General features: G+C 44.3%; 2 protein-coding genes across 3 annotated transcripts in view; one reads left to right on the forward strand and one right to left on the reverse strand.

Moving 5' to 3' along the window:
* Positions 1–9,988, forward strand: part of SLC13A4 (solute carrier family 13 member 4) — a 38,492-nt gene extending 28,504 nt beyond the window's left edge. For both annotated transcript variants that reach the window (XM_082240512.1, XM_082240511.1), the window contains exons 10-16: positions 416–517; positions 1,544–1,645; positions 2,668–2,765; positions 4,330–4,460; positions 6,153–6,314; positions 7,382–7,519; positions 8,447–9,988. In XM_082240512.1, coding sequence (XP_082096638.1) covers positions 416–517; positions 1,544–1,645; positions 2,668–2,765; positions 4,330–4,460; positions 6,153–6,314; positions 7,382–7,519; positions 8,447–8,584 — 871 coding nt within the window. In that variant the 3' untranslated portion in view covers positions 8,585–9,988. The remainder of the gene's footprint in view (positions 1–415; positions 518–1,543; positions 1,646–2,667; positions 2,766–4,329; positions 4,461–6,152; positions 6,315–7,381; positions 7,520–8,446) is intronic.
* A 6,592-nt stretch (positions 9,989–16,580) lies between these two features.
* On the reverse strand, positions 16,581–19,214 carry STMP1 (short transmembrane mitochondrial protein 1). The gene is given in 4 exon segments (XM_082240688.1): positions 16,581–17,185; positions 18,941–18,994; positions 19,131–19,160; positions 19,164–19,214. Coding segments are annotated over 4 exon segments (198 nt in total). The 5' UTR covers positions 19,200–19,214; the 3' UTR covers positions 16,581–17,107.
* Positions 19,215–19,732: the final 518 nt, after the last annotated feature.

Below are 19,732 nucleotides of genomic sequence, written 5' to 3' on the forward strand. Positions count from 1 at the left end.
CTTGCCCTGAAATATTGGGAATGAGCAAAGAAACAAATTAAAGTTTGCCAACAGCAAAAACCCCTGCCTTATTTTTGCAGATCATCTACAGAAGTGTTGTCATTCATGCTTCACTTTGGGGATGTGATAGTCTTTGCGTAAAAGTACACTGTATATTGCACACTGCTCTGCAAATCCCATTTATTTCTGTGGGATATCTGCAAGAGATTTTCTTAGTTTACTCACAGTTACAGTTTTTCCTTACATGCCCAAAAAATGGTACAGTTTGGGTGGGTTTGAGAGAGGGATTGTAATTGGCTCACCTTTATCCAGTATATGGATTTCAAGTTGAGTGATGAAAATAGAGAGTATTTGGTGCAAACCGAGTTATACAACTCTAATTGCTTTCTGTTTCCATGCCTCACATTATTTTCAGTTTTAAAGAGACATGTTCACTAAGCAAGAAGAAGAAGACCAGACGGGAAGAGATGTCTGAGAAGAGAATCCAGGAAGAATATGAGAAACTGGGAAATATTAGGTAAAATCATAGAGTCATAGCTTTGGAAAGGACATTAAACATCACCAGGTTTAGCACTCACAGCATCCTGTCTAGTTTCTGCTTAAATATCTACAGCAAAGGAGAGATCCACCACCTCCAGAGTCAGTCTGTCAAACAGCTCCTATCAGTAGGAAGTTTCTCTTGAGCTTCAGCCACAATCTGCTTCCCTTCCATTTCCACCTAAGGGGAAGGGCTGTAGCTCAGTGGTAGAGCACCTGCTTTGCATTCCGAAGGTCCCAGGTTCAATCCCCGGCATCTCTAGGTAGGACTGAGCATTTTCCTTGTTTGGAACTTTGGAAAGCCATTGCCAAGTAGCGTAGAAAATACTGTGTTCAATGAACCAATGGTCTGGCTAGGTATGCAGAAACTGCCTATGTTACCTCTTGAGTCTGTTCTGTCTTCTAGTCCTTTAAATATTTGAAGAACTGTATAGGTTTTGCTTCTCATGCATAGGCATCGGAGAATTTGATTCAATTTGCATTTAAAGGCAAAGTTACATAATTTGTACTTTCTATAACATTACATGAAGCAAAACTCAGGTGTTCTTTGAAGTTCACACTTCTCTGAACTTTGCAGTACAGTTCTCCAGCCAAGCAGAAATGCATGTATCAAGTTAGAGTGCAGCTAGAAAAGCATATAATTAACATTAATGAACATGACTTACAAAAATGCATTATATTAGGGGAACCTGCTTTGTAGAAACGATCATACAAGAAAAGAATTGCTTACAAAAAGGTGCATGTTAGAATAAATTCTGATGGATTTTCAGGCAGACTCTTTACTTTGAAAAAATCATAAACTAATGTGGAGAATTTAAGATTGGGAAAATGAGAAACTGAGAGGATGGAAAAATTGCCCGTTGCTACACATGCACAGCTGTCAACTGAGGAGCTGAGTGTTTGGTTTTTTAACTAAAAAAAAAAGAGCTAACTGCTAATCGGTAAAATCTTTATTTATTGGCCTCTCTAGTATTAAATGCTTCCCCTTGTCCCATTTCCTTTCTAGTTATCCAGAGTGGGTGACAGCGTTCTTTTTCATCTTGATGACTTTGCTCTGGTTTACAAGGGAGCCTGGATTTGTCCCAGGCTGGTCATCCTTCTTTGGAAAGTAAGTTCCTAGTTCGTAGCAATAACTTTTCCAAGTGGACTTGGGAGGGGCAGAGTGGGCAAGAAGGACCTGTGTAATATTTGGTGCCATATTTAATACTGAAATGTCAACGAGGCCTCCAGCGCCACATTTGGTGTCAGGCAAACGCCCCACCACCACCGAGACCATTCCATTGTAACTATCCAACCTCCCAAAACATTAACACCTCTTGCGATGGTTTGACCCCTTTCCACTTTAACAGAACACATTCTACAAGCACCCTCCATATCTCCTCAAAATCATTTCTTCTGCATATTCCCCGTCTTACCTTAATGACACATGTCAATTTATCATTAATAGCTATATCCCACACCTCTTGATGCCATTCTTCCATTTAAATTATACTTGCCCCTTCCACTTCCTAGCTATAATAATGCGTGCAGCTGTCAATAAATTTGTGGGCAAGGCCTTCAGTCTACGCTACACTTAAGCCATTTATGGCAATAAATGCGCTGCCACAACTTACAAACGTAGTTTTTCAGTTTTTCTGAAGATACATATGTGAAGCTTCAGCCCCAAATATCTGAAGGGCCATCTCCTTCCCTCCAGACCCTCTCAGGTTGTAAGATTTGAGACATTCTTTGTTGTTGTACCACCTTCAGAGCTTTGAGGGATGACAACTCAGGAGAGGGCATCTTTTGGGGCTGCCCCCATGCTGTGGAATTCCCTCCCCACAGAGGTAGATTTGGCACCTTCATTTTGTAGTTTTCCTAGCATTTTGAAGACACCTCTCTTTGTCATGGCCTTTGACACTTGAGATATATATTAGGACCCACCCTGGTGTTACTTTTCCTATAACATGTATAAAATATATGGCGTGGTGTTTTGGGGATGTAACATGGAGTCTAAGAACTGCAAGAACATGAGCAGCATGCCAGTAGAACTTGCAACAAGCCATTAAGAGGAAACAGGAGGAGCCACACAGATCTCTGCTGCCTGTTTTCCCTGCCTTCTATAAAACAACTCCCATGTCTCTTCCCTAGGAAAGGCTATCGGACCGATGCCACAGTCTCTGTTTTCCTTGGGTTCCTCCTCTTCTTGATTCCAGCAAAGAAGCCATGCTTTGGAAAGAAGAGGAAAGGTATGAGGGACTCAAACATAAGAGCACTCGACACATCTTGTATTAGCTCCTTTTGGTCTCCAGCCACACACAAAGTACGGTACCTGCAGGGGAGTTCACACATTCAAATCGGTCGCAACAGTGAGCTTCAGATAATACTTGTTTCCAGATTGGCTCCCATTGGGAGCATTTGCGTAACATACATAGGTAAGAGGCAATGATGTATGATGATTAACCACATGGGGGCAATTCCAGCCATTTGCATTCTAGTTTGCTTGTGAACTCTGAGGCTTTCCTGAAAACTGGCTGTCAGATGATGGTGTGGTTGCTCGAGAGTAACCAGGCAAGACTCCGACCTGTCTTTTCCAGACTTTATTCTTGGTGCAAACTATTTACAGTGAAGAGCGTCTTAAGTTCATGTCTGGCTCAGTCGCTAGCAGAATCTGGGAGTGGTCGGTTTTTGTACCTCCCCCAGCATAAAAGTCGTGTCGCCCCCAACCTTTTCCATCCCTCCCTGCACCAGAGCCTACTGCACAGAATGGGCGCTGCCAGGGGCGAACTTCCCGCCTCTCCGGTTTGCTCGGCTTGGTGTTGAGGCTCTCCCTAGCATCCTCTGGTCCCTGCACCTCTTCTCCACTGGAGGTGGGGCTTTCCTCCTCGCCGGAAGAGGAACTGCTTCGCAAGATTTTCGGAGGCTCCCTGTAACACAACTGCCCTTCCATCTCTCGCCTCTGAGCTGACGGCAGCTCCCTGACACTGGCCTTACCTAAAACGATGCCCTCCTGATGTTTGGGACTACAACTCCCATCAACCCCAGCAGCATACAACCATGCTGGCTAAGCTATATGGGAGTTGTAGTCCAAAACGTTGGGTAAGGCTGCTGTAAAAGAAGGCAGTGGTCTTCTGCTAGATTAATAAATTCTTACTTTTTATAGGAGGGCCAGACTTCTTTCCCTGAAGCTATTCTTTTCACTAGACTCTGGGTGGGACCAGCTTCTATTTTCTCAGCTCTTTTCTCCCATCAGGCTCCCCTCGCAATATATAGCATCAAAGGCCAGGTTAAAGACGTGTATCTTAAGCATATTGCAGAAGCTAAAGGTCTAAACAAACCTTTTGGTGGGGGGGGGATTCCACAATTTAGGTGTTGCCTCTTCCTTACCTCAGATTCTCCAGGCTTGTTTCAGCTGGGCATGATCACAGTTTGCTTCACACACTCACCACAGCAAATTGAAAGCAGAACAGGAACAACAATTTGCCCCTCAGAAGAAAATGTTGGCCTTTTGCGACTGCTAAGTGAGACCACTTTTAACCCAAGCCTTCTTTTTCGGCACATCCTCAGTGTATGCGGTTTCATATAGGCTCCAGTTTCTAACTAGATTTGTGGGTTTTTTGTGGTTTTTTTTAAAGTTCAGAGCAAGCAACCAATGCAGAGGGAGGATGTCTTCATTCCTGTCAGTCCTGTTCCAGGACTCTGTGTTTCTTTGTGAACATTTCCTGACAGTGTGTTCCATGCCAATCTGAGTTTGCAAAGGAACCTGGGGAAATGACAAATTTATTTTTCTATGTGTGTTTTGTTTTGACTCAGGAGATGTTCCGAATTCCACCAATGTTAATGCAGGGGAACCAATAATCACCTGGAAGGACTTTGAGAAAACCATGCCCTGGGAGATTGTGGTCTTGGTTGGAGGAGGTTATGCTTTAGCAGCTGGATGCAAGGTAACACCATTATCCCCAGATAAACCCCTGGGCTATAAAACTGGGATCCACACATGTTGGAGCGCCTTAACAATGATGTAACTCTCTTCAAGAGAATGCTGTTTTATCTCAGGTCACACACACCCTAGTCACTCAGTTCCACTCTTTCTGGTGCCCCAAAGATACTATTCTTTGAGCTTCCTCCCTCTCTGTTTTTCTCCTTCCTGTTCTACAGATGTCCCTATGACACTGGACTGAAATTATACTCTGAAGACTGATGCCTGGATGACTTTCATTGTAATATTGGGGCCTAGTCAAAGTTAGAGATGAAGTGAATTCAGCACTGCAGTGAATTCCCTGCAGTTGGAAATCCTCACCCCAGTTTGAGACCCTCGGTCCCTCCCGAATTTAGGAGTGGGTCAAAAACATTGATTTCGTTCTATTAATTTGTACACCATCCTTCATCATGTTGACATGATCTCCAGGATGGTTTCCAGCAATACATAAAAATGCATTGAGCAAAACTTATAAATGCAATCCAGTTAGTAAAATCACAATAGACCTAAAGCATGAAGCCAAAGAATTCCTGGTGGCTGCAGGAAGGCCCCAGGCTCAATCCTTAATTTTAGTTTTATTTTATTCCATTTATTAGATTTATATACCGCCCATCATACGATCTTAGGGTGGTTCACAGAATAAAATACAGGATAAAAACAAGTAAATAGCTAAAACAAAACAGCAAAACAATAACCCCTGCTTCCCTACTCTACCCTGAAGGCCAGATTAACATAAGCATACTGAAGTGGAAGCAACATGAAGATCATTTTTTTCAGCAATCTCCCATTACGACGAGAGATCCCCCACTCACTATTCTGAACAACTTTTTTAAAAATAAAAAAATGCAAGAGTGCACTATACTAAGAACACACATACAGTTTTGCAGAAATAGATTACTGTACAGGGATTGCCAAATCAGAATTGTAGGGTCATCTTAAATTTATGAGGAAAACCTACTTAGGGAACAAAAGTTATTGTGAGCATTTTAATCTAAATATAATCATTGCTGCAATTATTAAGAAAACTATAGTAACCAATGCCTTTTCTCTGGCTTCTGGCCCATGTAAACTCTCTGAAGTTTCTCCACCAGGCATCAAGCCCACTGCCTCCTCCTGCTCCATGACAGGAAGGTATCGGAGAAAGTATCTCCAAGCAGGGCATTTGAAAGGTGGGGGCAGAGATGAGGGAAAGCCCCATTGTGTTATTGAGGGTCCTTGTGCTATCTTCTGCTAATTTAGCTGAACCCAGGCCACATAGCCCAACTTGGTACAGTGGTACCTCGGGTTAATAACTTAATTCATTCTGGAGGTCCATTCTTAACCTGAAACTGTTCTTAACCTGAAGTACCACTTTAGCTAATGGAGCCTCCCGCTGCCGCCACGCCGCCGCTGCACGATTTTTGTTCTCATCCTGAAGTAAACTTCTTAACCCGAGGTACTATTTCTGGGTTAGCAGAGCCTGTAACCTAAAGTGTCTGTAACCTGAAGCATCTGTAACCCGAGGTACCACTGTATTCAGTTATGTGTGCTCAGCTCAGTGTAGTGACCAGTCCATTCTGTATTCCTGCAGAGTAGTGGGACTGATGTCTTGAAAAGATGCTGATGGACTGGAGATGCCTGACTTCAGTTTTTTTCACTCACTGTCTTTCCCCCACAGACTTCCGGCCTTTCCACATGGATTGGGCGACAAATGTTATCCCTGAGTAGCCTTCCCTCTTGGGCTGTCAGTCTGTTGGCCTGTGTCCTGGTCTCCATAGTAACAGAGTTTGTTAGTAACCCAGCAACTATAACCATCTTCCTACCTATTTTATGCAGCATGGTGAGTACAGACTTTGGATCAATTTATTAACAATCAGTCACCTAGTTACAGATATGTCTCAAGGCAACTTGCAGACATGTCTTTAAAACAGCTAAAATGGTTTATAAAGCAGTACAAATACAACTGAAAATAAGTTTGAAAACGATACAAAACGAAGACCCTAAAACTTGCCAAAACAAACATATTATTGCAGAGTAATCCTACACGTGCGTACCTAAAAGCAAGTGCTCTCAGATATAAGATTGCTGCCTTAGTCCTGGAGTCAGCAACGCTTTAGGACCCAGAAACTGTTGTGGACACTACAAAATATCCATTTCACAGAAGAAAACTGGATGGTGCTCAACCGCCCCTCCCAAATAGAAGGCAAAACACCAAGTCCCCTCCCACAAAACAAATAAAACACAGACCAAAAAAAGTAACGTTCTGCCCCCAACCTAAGGCAACCTCCCCCTCCAGGGCAAACAAGCAGAACCTGCACCCCCGCCAGCCCAAATTTTAAAAATGAAAGGACAAAGGGACTTGGGTGCAGTGGTGCCTACAGGTGCCACTTTGGAGGTCCATGCCTTGATCTAATACTCTATCCACTAAGGGACGTGGATGGTGCTGTGGTCTAAACAACTGAGCTTCTTGGGCTTGCCGATCAGAAGGTCGGCAGTTCGGATCCCGTGATGGCGTGAGCTCCCGTTGCTCTGCCCCGGCTCCTGCCAACCTAGCAGGTCGAAAGCACACCAGTGCAAGTAGATAAATAGGCACTGCTGCGGCGGGAAGGTAAATGACATTTCTGTGTGCTCTAGTTTCCATTGCGCCAGAAGCGGTTTGCTCATGCTGGCCACATGACCCGGAAAGCTGTCTGTGGACAAATGCCGGCTCCCTCGGCCTGAAAGCAAGATGAGCACTGAAACCCCATAGTTGCCTTTGACCGTCCAGGGGTCCTTTACCTTTTACCTTATTCTATCTACTACCTGACATTGGCTCTGAAAAACAATGGTTTCCTGCAAGGAATAGGTTTTGGTAGTCTACTACTTTCTTTGACTACAAATGCTCATATCTCCCCTTTCTCTTCCCAGTCGGAAACCCTACAAATCAACCCTCTGTACACCCTGATCCCTGTCACCATGTGCATCTCTTTTGCGGTGATGCTGCCAGTGGGCAACCCCCCAAATGCCATTGTCTTCAATTATGGGCACTGCCAGATCAAAGATATGGTAAGTACCAAGAGTGATGCATCCAGAATGATCAGTGATCAAACTGGTTAGATAAGGGGCAGTGATAATAATCACTTAACACTGCAACTGTTTTGTTGTGGTGCTTAAATGATGGTTTCCCCCCAAATTTGAAACTGGGTAGCATCTATCATTTCAATTGTGAGTTCAGATTGGATGTCAACATTTTTGTGAATTGCACAAGGAATGTGCTTGAGGAATCTTGACTGGGGACCAAGGAAGAGCCTCTTACCTCTGTACAAAAGGGTAAATAATTTTACACAAGTGCCAAAGGTTTCTAAACATGCACCCCCTCCATCCTCCATCCAGATATTATCTCAGTTCTGTTACATGTGTATGTCGGAACCCACATGCCCATGACCCCAACATGCACTTCTACGAGAGCAATGAAAACACTAGCATAGAGACAGGCATGTGTTGGTTTAAATGCATGCATACCTTTTACCTTGGGTCTGAGGTTTCCTGAAATAAGGCAATACTTAGAGTCAGCTTCTCAGCCAGGTGTTGTGCAGAATGAGTTACCTGGATATGGCACAAAGGCAAAACCAAGAGAATTACCCTGCCCCATTATCAGCAGCTTCATCAATGAAGTTACTAGCACAATTTACAAGCAGACTGGATCAGATGGACAAGGGCCAAAGGAAGGTGTGGTTGTGGGTGCGCTTGTGTTAAAATGTGGAAAACAACCACAATACAAAAGAGATTTCTCACCTGCTCTAGGATGAATTGAAATCACACCACCCCTTGCTAATGTTGAGGATTTTGTCCAGAACATTTTAGAAAAATGATTAACCTCATAATTTCATTGAAAGCATGTCTGCCTGTACCCCTTGCTACCTTGAGAGGAGAAGTCCTGCCTTAACTGACATTTAATGTGGTCTGTTTCCCTTGTTTTTTTTTCATTCATAGATCAAAGCTGGCTTTGGTGTCAATCTGATTGGTCTAGTGGTTGTTACGGTGGCAATAAATACTTGGGGAATTAGACTCTTTCACTTGGATAAGTTTCCAGACTGGGCAACAGCCAGCAATGTCACTGGCCCATCATAGTCAGCGTCCACAGAACTTGCTGGCTCACAGCAAGTTGGGAGCAAAATATTTGCACAGCTGTTAAGAAAGGAAAACACTTGAGTGTATATTTGTTCCATTAACCTGAACTAAGTAAGAAGTAACTCTCTTGGAGGTTTCCTTAATGATCATCATATCTCCACCATCTAGTACTGAAGGGGCTGGGGAAAGCATGCATTATTCTTGTCTTTCAGCAATACCATGGAATTGCTTTGATCCCCCACCCCCCATCTTTTCCACAGAAAACCCATTTTTGTTCTACAGAACACTCAGCCAATTTGTCTTCTTTACTTGATACATAAATCACAGTGCCTACAGTCCCAACATCCAAAGTGTGTTTTGAAGACTGTATCCATATGTATATATCTATAGAACATTTTTTTAAAAAGAAAAAGTAAAAAGTTGTATGTGGAGTTATTTATTTGGTAACAAGAACCAATTTGATCAGCCAATTGCTCAAGGCCAGAGGGTTATCTGCACAGCTGCCCTTTGGTCCAGGAAGAAGACCAAGTGCATGGTAGACCAGGGTTCAAATCCCACCTCGGCCGTGAAGCTCACGGAGTAATCTTGGGCCGGTCATTGTCTCTCTGTCTAACTTAACAGGGTTCCTGCAATTATAAAATGAAGAGGGGAAAGAACCATATAGGCAACCTGGAGCTCCTTGGATGAAAGGCAGGGCATAAATGTAATAATAAATTAAATAAAAACAGCCAGAGGGCATCAGGCTGCATTATGCACTCTTGTGATGGTGTGTTACCAAACTGCTAGCATGAAGAAGGAACCCAGTGATAGAAAAAGCTGGGGAGGCAGATATCCAGCCTCTGGCTAATTATATTCCTCATTCTCCAACTTTGATGCTCATGTGCCTTCTGTGGCAGATGATGTTTTTTCAAGTAAAGTTTTTTCAAGTAAAACTTGAAAGCCTCATCAACACCACATTCACTTGCCAGAGCAAGGAGCATCTTTCAGATGCCTGGCACTCTTGCAGATGATGCAGCATTCCTGTTCTAAATATATATACATTCCTAGATCTCTGTTCTCCTTCCACTACACTACACTACACTACACTACACTACACTACACTACAGGGGCAGCCTTGAGGTGGCAAACCAGACTCCCAGAGAGAACAATTTACACCTGAATCTCTCCCAAACTAAATACCAGGCCTCTACAACAGGCATATTATTTTAATAACTGATGTAACCAGAAACTCTTGGATGTGTACAGAAATAAATAGAGCCTTTGTTAACCACAGTAACTGTACTAGGATCAATTTTTTTGCGGGGAGGGTTCCCCATTAAAGGGGAGGGCTCCTCTGATGCTAATAAAAATGTCTATGCTGTAGAAATTGCTTGTGAATAAAATAAATTATTCAAGCTTTGGAAATTATTGTGATCTGTAGACATATTAATGGAGATGTTGAAAGCCTGGGTGAGTACTCTGCGGCAGTGCTTTCCCCCCTAGAAATATAGGTGCCGGTATTCACTGTGAAGCTGTTACACACTTTGTAACAAAACAAACAAGAAAGGTGCCAGTACTGCGTACCATCTAGTACCTCCTTGTGGGGGAGCACTGCCCTGCTGCCCTCTGTGGAGATGACATAGCAGTGCCACAAGCCTCCACATGTAGAGATGGCTGGCTTGCCAAGTGACGGAGACCTAGTTCACACTTCATCTCATCATCCTGGGATCCACTTCCCCTACAGTGACGTCTTCCCACACTATTCCAGCAGCATGCAGAGAGACCCAGGTTTAAATGGCCACTCAGGCATGAACCCACTCAGTACATCAAGGGTTCTTCAACCAGGGCTGTGAACTTCATTCTGTTGGTCTATGGCACGTCCGTGACCAGAAGGGAGTTGGCAGTCATGATGGGAGAAGAAGTGGCCACCCACTGAGTTGTTAATTTAAGTGGATGATTGACAACAAAGAAAATTCTCTGCACATATAGACCAAGTTGCAAACAAACAACAACAAAATAGAAAACAGCTAAACTAGTAATGTCTTGAGCAATATATAGGAAAGCAACTGAATTAGAAATGCCTTGGGTAATTTATTAGGACACTTGTTTTGATTATCCCAAAGTTAAAGAGGCAATTCCAGGGCAAATCACTTCCAGATTCAAAAGTCCTGTCCCAGCTGGACACAGAATGCCACCATTGTTGCCCAAATATATACATCCTATTAAGTGCATCTGAAATAATTTTACCATTCTACTAAGAGAGAGAGAACTGGATTTGAGCCCCAAATTAGCTTCAGTGTGACAACTGTAAGTTATTGATTGTAGATAACGCCACAGCTCCATTAAAACAGCAAGTTTTTATCTGATGTTTGGAGTGCGGCAGAAACAAGATGATCTAGAATCATAGAATCATAGAGTTGGAAGAGACCACAAGGGCCATCGGGTCCAACCCCCTGCCATGCAGGAAACACCATCAGAGCACTCCTGACATATGGTTGTCAAGCCTCTGCTTAAAGACCTCCAAAGGAGGAGACTCCACCACACTCCTTGGCAGCAAATTCCACTGTCGAACAGCTCTTACTGTCAGGAAGTTCTTCCTAATGTTTAGGTGGAATCTTCTTTCTTGTAGTTTGGATCCATTGCTCCGTGTCCGCTTCTCTGGAGCAGCAGAAAACAACCTTTCTCCCTCCTCTATGTGACATCCTTTTATATATTTGAACATGGCTATCATATCACCCCTTAACCTCCTCTTCTCCAGGCTAAACATGCCCAGCTCTCTTAGCCGTTCCTCATAAGGCATCATTTCCAGGCCTTTGACCATTTTGGTTGCCCTCCTCTGGACACGTTCCAGTTTGTCTGTGTCCTTCTTGAATTGTGGTGCCCAGAACTGGACACAGTACTCCAGGTGAGGTCTGACCAGAGCAGAATACAGTGGCACTATTACTTCCCTTGATCTAGATGCTATACTCCTATTGATGCAGCCCAGAACTGCATTGGCTTTTCCATTCCATTTAGTTCAAAGATGAAGGACTCTCTCCCATCAGCCCCAGTGAGTCAATAAATATGGGGGGAAAGAATGGTCATCCAACAGCATCTTGAGGGCCACAACTTCTCCACCCGTAAGCTAGTTAATTCTCCGATTTGCTCTGCTCTCATTCTTCTCCTAACATGAATTCTAGAATTGCAGTGCCTCAGTTTGCTACAGCTTCCAAGTCCTTCAGCTTCATTGGTATCTTTTCCTCATTCAGATGCATTGATAAAACTCACAAAGAAGTAACCCGGACATGACAGTACAGATGGAAGCATTCAGGCCTGGGATTTGCAGTGTTTTAGGAACAGAGGCTGATAGGAAGTTGCCAATACCCTGAGTTAGACTACTGGCCCATCTAATAATAATAATTTTTATTTATACCCTGCCCTCCCCAGCCAAGGCCGGGCTCAGAGCGGCTTACAAGCAATAATAAAAACAAGTTGAATGATTACAACTTAAAAACAAAATTAAAATGCAACATTAAAATATTGAAACATTAAAATATTAAAATATTAAAATGTAGCTTCATCGCAGGAGGAGAAGGAAAGGAAAAAATAAAGAGAGGGAGGCAATCAAATTGGCTCCAAGCCAAAGGCCAGGTGGAACAACTCTGTCTTACAGGCCCTGCAGAAAGAAATCAGATCCTGCAGGGCCCTGGTCTCATGAGGCAGAGCGTTCCACCAGGCTGGAGCCAGAGTTGAAAAGGCTCTGGCTCTAGTTGAAGCCAGTCTAATTTCCTTAGGGCCCGGGACCACTAGGGTGTTGCTATTTATGGACCTTGAGGCTCTCCGTGGGGCATACCGGGAGAGGTGGTCCCATAGGTATAAGGGTCCTAGGCTGTGAAGGGCTTTAAAGGTCAAAAGCAGCACCTTAAATCTGACCCTGTACTCTACCGGGAGCCAGTGCAGTTTGAAAAGCACTGGGTGAATATGCTCCCATGGCAGAGACCCCGTGAGGAGCCTCGCTGCAGCATTCTGCACCCTCTGGAGTTTCTGGGTCAGCTTCAAGGGCAGCCCCGCGTAGAGCGAATTACAGTAGTCAAGCCTGGAGATGACCGTCGTATGGATCACCTGTGGCCAGGTCGGGGCGGGAAAGGTAAGGGACCAACTGCTTGATGTGGCGAAGGTGGAAAAATGTCGCCTTGGCTGTTGCTGTAACTTGCGCCTCTATGGACAGGGAGGCGTCAAGGATTACACCCAAACTCTTAACGGAAGGCAATGGCACTAACTGGGCCCCCGCAAGAGAAGGGAGATTGGTCCCTCATCCCCATGCCATCCCAACCCAGCCATAGGACCTCTGTCTTCGAAGGATTTAGTTTCAATCGGCTCCCACGAAACCATCCAGCCACAGCTTCCAAGCATCTGGTAAGTGTGTTGGGGGCCGAGTCGGTGTGGCCATCCATCAGCAAGACAGAGCTGAGTGTCATCAGCATATTGGTGACAGCCCAGCCCAAAGCTCCTGATAATCTGGGCAAGGGGGCGCATAAAAATGTTAAAAAGCATCGGGGAGAGAATTGCGCCCTGCGGCACTCCACACACCAAGGAGTGGCACGACGACATTTCCCTCCCTAGTGCCACCCTCTGTCCCCGACCAGAGATAAAAGAGCACAGCCAGTTACGGGCTATGCCCTATGTCCCCACATTCGCGAGGCGGTGGTCCAGAAGATCATGATCGACCATGTCAAAGGCTGCTGACAAATCTAAAAGGATCAGCAGTCCTGACCCGCCTCGATCCAGTTGTCTACAGAGATCATCTGTTAGGGCAACCAGAGCCGTCTCGGTCCCAAAACCAGGACGGAAACCGGACTGAAATGGATCTAAAGCCGATGTTTCCTCCAGAAACCTACCAAGCTGTTCAGCAACCGCTCTCTCAATTACCTTACCCAGTTATGGAAGATTTGAAACTGGGCGGTAATTGGATAGCTCTAAGGGATCTAATGAAGTTTTCTTTAAGAGTGGACACACTACTGCTTCCTTCAGTTCCCCTGGGAATGTCCCCGTGTCAAGGGACAAATTGATAATTTCAACCATGATCTAGTCAGCCATGTCTACACTTCTTGGTAGTGGTTGTTCTTTGGGATTTCAGAGTAAGTTCTTTCTCATCCTTACCTGGAAATGCCAGAAACTAAACCTGGGACCTTCTTCCCAGAAAGCACACCGAGCCAGAACCTTTCCAACATTATCAGGGACTGTGGGCTATTTTATTTGCTATAAAGTACTGTATCATCTATCATCTATCTATCATCTATCTATCTATCTATCTATCTATCTATCTATCTATCTATCATCAATCAATACCTCTTGCAAGCATTGCTCAAGGTGCTACACTTGCTAGACCTTCACAGACGAAAAATCACAGCATGGGGAAAACTGGTGTTTGTATCGACCTACATTTATTTTATTTTTTAATTATCTTCCATGATTTTTTTAAAAGTATAACAACAAACATACATATCCTCAACCCTGCCTGCTCCCTTTCTTGCTTTGAATGCATAAGTGATTTCAGCCACAAATTCAGCACTGACATTTTACATCTCCCTTGCCTCCCTTTTCACAGAAATGGGCATTGCCAATAGACTAGAAGAGAAGCATACCTCTTTCGGAAGTAGACAAACATCCCTGGTATTAGAATTTTGTTTGTTTGTTTTCTTGCAATGAGAAGCAATGTAGAACCACTCTTCAAAGAAACTGCTAACATTAAGAGCACCTACTCTACAGAGCCCAGGTTCAGTTTTTGGCATGTCCAGGTAGCGCTGGGAATGCCCCCTGCCTGAAACCCTGGAGAGCTACTGCCAGTCAGTGTAGACAATATTGAGCTAGATGGACCAAGGGTTGGGAGAATCTCTGCCTGCAGGCATGGAAGTAGATGGAGCTTTATGCTAATCCTGGTCTGTGTTTGCTACTACTTGAACCTTCATAATTATGTCAGCACCACGGACCAGGGTGCCCTTGCCAAATAGTTCTGGCACTTCAGAAACCCATTAGCGACTTTCGAAAGCCATTGCCGCTGATGTACAAAGGATTGCAGATCTCGAAAGAGACGGAAGAAGTCCGCTCAATTCACATTAATGGGTACTGACATCAGAATGTCTCTTGGCTTTGTTTAGAACTAGCTTTGTTTGCCTGAAAGTTAATTGCTTGGCAGATTTGAATAAGCAGGAACTTTAAAAATGAGGTCGAGGGGACCCCTCAGTTTTTCCTTGTAGTGTATACAGAATGGACACTCTGCATTTCTGGGAAAGGAAGCAAAAACATTCTTTGATAAAATGCCTGTGAAGGAATTCAAGTTCTTTTAGCCCAAAAAAATTCTCATTTGAAGAAGGGATTTCTTACCACGGCATAACAACGTGCACCTGTATGTCACAGACTCAAAATATAGTAAAAAGGAAAAAAGGAAAAAAAGGAAGCTCTAGGACAGGCATCCCCAACCTTCGGCCCTCCATATGTTTTGGAATACAATTCCCATCATCCCTGACCACTGGTCCTGTTATCTAGGGATCATGGGAGTTGTAGGGATCATGGGAGTTGTAGGGATCATGGGAGTTGTAGGCCAAAACATCTAGAGGGCCGCAGGTTGGGGATGTCTGCTCTAGGACATAATCCAAGAGAATTGCTGGTTTCAGTATGTAAGGTTGTATAAATATATACCTCAAGCTCCAGTCAAGGGAATAATCTCCCAGTTAATTCACTGTGAAGTAAACACATTTTAATAGTTGAAATAGCTCACCATATTTCAGTATTTACACTTCTCAGACACACACACACACACACACACACACACACACACACACACCATGACCACCCAGATGTCTTCAAGAAGTCCATGAGAACAGCAACAATGGCTACAGAGATGGCAAGACTCTGGTTGTACTCGGGCTTCTGTGATGGGATCTTTGAAGCCAGAGAGTGGAAACGATAAGTCCGTGGGCCAGGGAGCAATGACAATATGGCTTTGTCCTATCTGGGGCTGATCCTGGGTGCAGTTCCCCTTCTGACATGGAGTCCACAACCTCACCCACTGAAGAAGGAGCATCTGCCCCCAGCGTCATCACACTCAACACATACTTCATCCTCCCTCTAGGGAGGAATTGTCAGAGTTCAAGGACACATTCCAGCCAATAAAAGAAGTTGATATGGGAGCAAAGGTGTGGGAAGAGCCCCAAAGAGGCCACATTTAGCTCTCAGGCCTCAGGCTCCACACCCCCGACCTCCAATGTACCCATGCTAATGCCTCAGAAATCTGCCCAGTGGAATGAAGCCCATGAGTTTCCATGGCGACTGCTGCAGAGAGGGATCCCATGGACCACCTTGATGCAGATACCCTCCCAATTGTATGTACAACTTTGGGAAGGGGCAAGCATGGGCCGAACACCCATGGCCCTGTACTCCCAGTTCGCACAGTATTAACTGAATGTAAGTGAATGTCTGAATAGTGGACACTCGTTCATTAGGGTGAATGAGGCACTGATCTACCCACCTCAGTCTGCTCTTACCCCCTCATACCTGCTAACTTGCCATACATCTCAGGAGAGGCACCCTTATGGAACTCAGCAGAGAGCAGACCAGGGACAAAACAAGAATTAGGCCACATTCACACCATGCATTTAAAGCACTGTTATGCCACTTTAAACAGCCATGGCTTCCCCCAAAGCATTCTGGGAGCTGCACTTTGTTACTGGTGTTGATAGTCGTCAAGAGACCCAAATTGTCCTCAAAGAGTTACAATTCTCAAAGTAGTTTGAGAGACAATTCCTCTTCACAGGGAACAACTTTGTTATTGGGCATCTTGTAAGACTTTTAAAAAAGCAACCAATGTTGAATCTAAGGAGCAACCATACAAAATGCCTGAGAGAAGAAAACGGGTGAAAGCAAGACCGGAAACTATTACAGAGTTCTCTGATTTGCTCAATAAGTCACACTCCTTTTGCATGGAAAATACACAGCACAAGAATCAACAAGGTTAAAATAAAATAAAAAAGCCTCTCACTTCAGAGGGGGGAAAGAGAGGAGGACTTTTATCTGTGATTTAGTATATTACAAATAGGTTGTACAAAAAAATACTGAATTAATTTTTAAAATACCATTAAAAATCTTTGGATGCTAATTCCTGACGCATTTTAATTTCTTTCATGAGTCACTTCTACAGCCAGACCATTACTGATTGTCACACTGGAATAATTAATTTCATTACTCTACTCCGAAATCAAATTAATACTGAATAGAAAATATTATTGAAAACAAACACTGAGAACAATAGTCCAATCTCTCAGTCTCTCCCTGCATGGTTTTTCTTATTACACATGGGGTAAAAAGAAAGAAAGAAAAAGAAGTCAAATATCCAGAAAGTGCTAGAAGGTCCCTTGGATGTGGTGACACTTCAGCCTGAGAGCAGCTTGGTTTTTCAAGACTACACATCTGGAGGAAATCCAGAAAAGCCACATGAAGGTTTGGCATCTGCGACCTAGTGGCAAAACTACATGATCTACATTTAATACAGAGACAACTAGGTAAACATCATTTGTCGTTTGGAGGTTTCTTTCTAGCTTCCACGTCTCTCTTGATGTCTTCAATCTTCTTTGAAATGTTCGGAACCTGTTTGAAAGCAGAACAGGGTATCAGAATCTTCTACTGTTCACAGAATTCATTGTCTGTAGCATGGCGATACCATCATTAGGCCAACCAAAATGTCACAAAGCAGTGAGCAAGCTTTCCATTTATCTTCATCAGTCTGTGTGGTAAGAAAGGCTGGGTGTTTGGTGGGTGGGCACGGGGAAGAGAATTATTGTTTGGTTCTGAAACCCTACAACAGAGTTTCTGTCTCTCTTTTGTTCTGGTGTTCTATACGTAGTACACTTAGTGTTAAGGTTTAGACTTAACTTAAACTTACAATAACTTATAATAAGTCTGCTGCAACTGGATTTCTTATAAACAGTGCCAATTCTGAATGTATTAGATTTGTGACCATTATGCTCATTTGCCTTCAGTAGCAGTAAAGCTCTAATGGATGAAATACAATTGCCTCTGGTCTATTTTGGGGGAATCCTGCAATGTGTTTATGTTGTTACTCCGCTAACTATACGTTGGAATCTGCTCTGGATTATATTGAGTAGTATTTCAATGACACTGCCAACCTTTCTGGGCCAGTGGAAGCACTGGGATTTTGAGAAACTGCTCTGGGCACCTGTTACAAAATGGCTGCTGTGGAGGCTACATCACACAAAATGGCTGCCAACTCTAAAAGGGCAGAAAAAGATACCACACAAAGAAATGTTGTGGACCTGCCCCCCCCCTTCATCAATTGTGTGAGGGAGGAAGCACCTACATCAGGTCCTGGTTGCAGGCTTCATCTCATTGGCCACTGTGAGAACAGGATGTTAAATTACAGTGGTACCCCGCAAGACGAACGCCTCGCAAGACGGAAAACCCGCTAGACGAAAGGGTTTTCCGTTTTGGAGGCGCTTCGCAAAACGAATTTCCCTATGGGCTTGCTTCGCAAGACGACAGCCCATAGGGAAATCTCCGGGACAGCGGGGAAGCGCAGCGCGTCTTCCCCACTGTCCTCGGACCTCCTCCGAAGCCTGGCGGCGGGGCGGGGACACCTCTTCCCGCCGCCGGGCTTCGGAAGGCTCCTCCGAAGCCGGGTGGTGGGGCGGGAACACCTCCCACCGCCGCCCGGCTTCGGAACGAAGTCCTCCGCTGTCCCGGGGCGATTTTAAAATGCCGCCCGCCAGCATTTTAAGATCGCCCCGGACAGCGGAGAAGTCCTCCGCTGTCCCGGGGGTTTTTAAAATGCTGGGGGTGGGAAGAAAAGCCCTTGTCCCCCCCCCCCAGCCTTCAGAAGAGGTCGGGGACAGACTGTCCCCGGACCTGGTCTGAAGGCGGTTTCCATAGGAACGCATTAATTGATTTTCAATGCATTCCTATGGGAAACCGTGCATCGCAAGACGAAAAACTCGCAAGACGAAGAGACTTGCAGAACGAATTAATTTCGTCTTGCGAGGCACCACTGTACATAGACCACTGGCCTCATCCAGCAGGCCCTTCTTATCTTTTTATGTGTGTTAGATAAGGGTCAATGCAGCTGACTCCGTTTTTGGGCTCTCCATAGGGGAATGGATATAGGGTCTGTCATGATGGGCTTCTGCACTTCAAAATTTGCTGATAGACAATTGGTACTGACTTTTAAAATATATCAGATCAACAAGGAAACAGGACAGAGTGGATTTCTAAGTGAACACGTGAAAATGGTATGAACCAGAATATGGAACTGCCTTCCCACAAAACTGCAACCCCATAAACAATGTTAACAGAAGCTCAGCAGTAGGAAACTAGCAAAATAATACTTACATCATAGTTCTGGGCCAGATACATCCCAACTACATTGCCAAGTGCAAAACCAACCTAAAGAAGAAATAAAAAGGATAGACAAGGATTATACTTTTCTCTCATCTGGTGAATGTGCTTAAGGATATAGCTTCTCTTCCATTAAGCTTTTTAAAACAAAAAACAACAACTTTTTTCCAGTTTCAAAACAAACCTGATACTCATTAAAGTGTTTGTCACATTCTCAGCTGCTGGTTTTTGCCAAGTGGTTTCTGCTGCTCATAATGCTTGCTTCGGAAGTTAAGCTACGTAGCAAATACTGTAATTAATTCCTTCAGTCATGATTTTCAGTACAAATGCAGGGATTTTGAAAAATTTCAAACACTTCCTAGCACTTGACAAGCACCAGGGGATTTTTTTCATGGGAGTGGTGATGTTATGTAACATGCTAAAGGCATTGGGGTGGGGGTCCCCCTCCTTCTCCTTACTGCCATTGCTGCTTGCAAAGGAGAAAGTGAAAAATGGCTGCTGCTTCCTCTTTGCCGCAATTGCCTCTCACCAACTCATCCACTCGGGGCTGGAGCAGAGGCGATCAAAGGGGTGCCAATAATTGAACTGAGGGGTAGTAGAGCTGGCAGGGTCTCTATGGTGGGCCCCTTCCCAGGTCATGGACCATGCCATGCCCTGACCCCTGACACTGGATCCAATATGACTGCATGCCCACTATGAAATTGTCATAGATCTAGGATGGGGAACCACAGACTCAGAGGCCAAATGTGGCCTTCAGGACTCTCCCCAGGCTGCACATGTCTTTCA

Source organism: Podarcis vaucheri (genome assembly GCF_965113315.1).
Source record: "Podarcis vaucheri genome assembly, chromosome: 10".
Classification (NCBI taxonomy): domain Eukaryota; kingdom Metazoa; phylum Chordata; class Lepidosauria; order Squamata; family Lacertidae; genus Podarcis; species Podarcis vaucheri.